General features: G+C 27.9%; 1 protein-coding gene across 1 annotated transcript; it reads left to right on the forward strand.

Annotated features, from left to right (window-relative positions):
* Positions 1-211: 211 nt before the first annotated feature.
* LOC105625449 (protein O-GlcNAcase-like) lies at positions 212-1,381 on the forward strand (the record flags this gene model as incomplete). Its single annotated transcript, XM_012206777.1, has 5 exons — positions 212-297; positions 383-552; positions 610-820; positions 893-1,052; positions 1,245-1,381. Coding segments are annotated over 5 exons (764 nt in total), but the record flags the coding sequence as incomplete, so codon positions are not given.
* Between the last annotated feature and the right edge of the window lie 1,235 nt (positions 1,382-2,616).

Here is a 2,616-nt window from a genome sequence, read left to right on the forward strand (position 1 = left end):
CATACTTTATTTGATGTAGAGCAGAAAGGTATTCCCAAATAAAAGAAAGAAAGATATTTTCAATCGAATTGTATCTTTGCATGTTAAAGATTTAAGCAAAATTGATGCCCAGAGCAGTGGAGGCCAATCGAAATTAAACTACACGCATAACGCGCGAATTTAACTCTAGCATTTCATGATTTATTAAAAATGATTCTGTATCTTGGGATAGGGTTTTCAAATGGTTGGAAAGAAACATTTATGAGTGGTGAACAAGAACCCTGGGTATTTCGTGGTGGACTTACGGCTGATTTACAGGTACACTTAATTTGCTGACATTTATTTATGTTTGTTTATAAAAAAAATGAGATGTATTGAAGAAACATTTTATTCACATGTTTAGAGATTAATCCCAGTTGATAGTGGCAATGACTTATTCGTCTATAAAGCACCAGAAGTTCCCAATAGTAAAATATATACAATTCGGCCATACTTACCAAGTGACGAAGAGGCGGTTTATACGGTGTGCAATCAAATTAATAATTGTACGACTTCATCAGCTGTAGCAGACAGGTATGTATATTTTTTAAATATATTTATTTATTTTTATTTTGAATAAACTTTTAATATCTACCTATCTGTTAGACTTATCGGAGGATTTCTAACGTTGAGTCCGGAATTATGTATGATTGTTGAGGATGAAAATGGTATAGCAGGTTACACAGTGGCTACGCTAAATGTAAAGTCTTACAATCAAAAAATGGCTATTTCATGGATTCCTGAATTGCGAATGAAATATCCTTTAGACAATAGTATTAGCGAGTTGCCACAAAATGTTCAGGTATGGGAAATTAATGATTTTACTTATATTTTTTTATATGATATTCTAACAACTTTTAAATGAAAATTGCAGGATGCTATACAGTACTTCCATTCATTTATTCCGGATGTGTCGGAACAATTGTGCAGACAGCATCCGTCAAAACTTATATGCGGTATACTATCAAGTGTAACAGATCAGTCTATTTGTAAACGTTTAGTAACCTGCGTTCTTGCAGCTTTAAGAGCAAATGGTACGTTTTTTATTGAAATCTTTTTTATTGAAATAAAATAGACAATTCAATCTTTATTGAAAATTGATTACGTGTACATACTTTTTCGTGATATTATACTTAATATTTGTGATATAATAATATATTTAATGTTCAAATTTTACATTTTTATTTTTAAATATAAATGTATTTGTGGGATGTTTTGTGAGATAGGTTCTTTTGGAGTACACACAACGATGTTGGCAACAGACAAAGAATCTCACGAATTTTATGGCAAACTAGGCTTCGTTGATTTAAATCCGGCGCATGAGGAATATTCTGGAATCAAAACTATGTGTAGAAGTTTCTAACAAAGAATCAATGCTCCAACGATTTTCATCAACAAAGTATATTTGCTTGGACCATCTCCTAAGAAAACGATGGATAGCTCCTAAAATATAGAAGCTAGTAATAAAATTATACGCCTTTATTCAAGATCTTTTTAAAATGTAATCATGCTAATGCGATAGGTTAAAAGTACTTTTTTGGGAATGTCTGCAATCGAAAATATCTGTAATATTATTTCTAATATATTTGATATAATAATCTTTCTTACAGTGTCGAGATCTTTAATCATATTTGATACAAGTGTACATAAATATGTATATATAACATAATGCTAAATTTTAATATTATAATGATTTTAATATTATGATTATTTCTGTTATGTTATAAAAGAGATATAATAAGCGTAATCAGATTCATTTTTAATACAACATGAATTACATTCTTTACTTTATTAACAATCACGTCTACATATTATATATTATTATATTATATAACACTTTACACTTCTCATTGATTTAAATCCGATTAGATTTTCTTATCTGGATCGTAGTATGTATATAAAATTCTCAATATGCGTAATGAAATGCCAGTGTGTTCATTAATAAATTGTTGAAACAAATTTATTAAAAAGTATTTTCTTATCAAGATGATACATACGAATGACTGAATACAATTTTAAAGTGCACTTTCTTTTAAATACGCTTTAAACTTTCTTTGAATGAATGTGAAAAATTATGACACGATTTAGATTTTAAATATGTAGTTATAATGTATATCTGATGTCAGATATATATTATGAATATACATATAGATTTCGTAGTGCTTACTGCTCAATAACTTTTAATATACATTAAAGCTTCAGTAGTAAGGTTTTTTTTAGGTTTCTTATACATGTAATCTTGCATATAGTTTTTGTTGAATTACCTCAATTGGCCCTACAACTGTAATACACATGTATGTTTGTGTTATATATATAATGAATGAAATTATGAAATGTGATATGTAAGTCATCTATATAAAAAACGTTACTTTGTAATCCATTATTATTGGAGCAAAATATATATTAGATGTTTCCTTCTATACTAATTATTCCATATAGATATTACTTCAATTAAATATTTTTAATATTAGAGAACGCACTTTCAAACAATAAATGCATTAATTCTAGAAAAAATTTTTTATTAATACTTTAATTCAAGTATAAGCGAATACAAACAAAATAGCGCAATGTCATAACGAGAACAATAACATACATTTT

This window comes from Atta cephalotes, assembly GCF_000143395.1.
Source record: "Atta cephalotes unplaced genomic scaffold scaffold01617, whole genome shotgun sequence".
Lineage (NCBI taxonomy): Eukaryota > Metazoa > Arthropoda > Insecta > Hymenoptera > Formicidae > Atta > Atta cephalotes.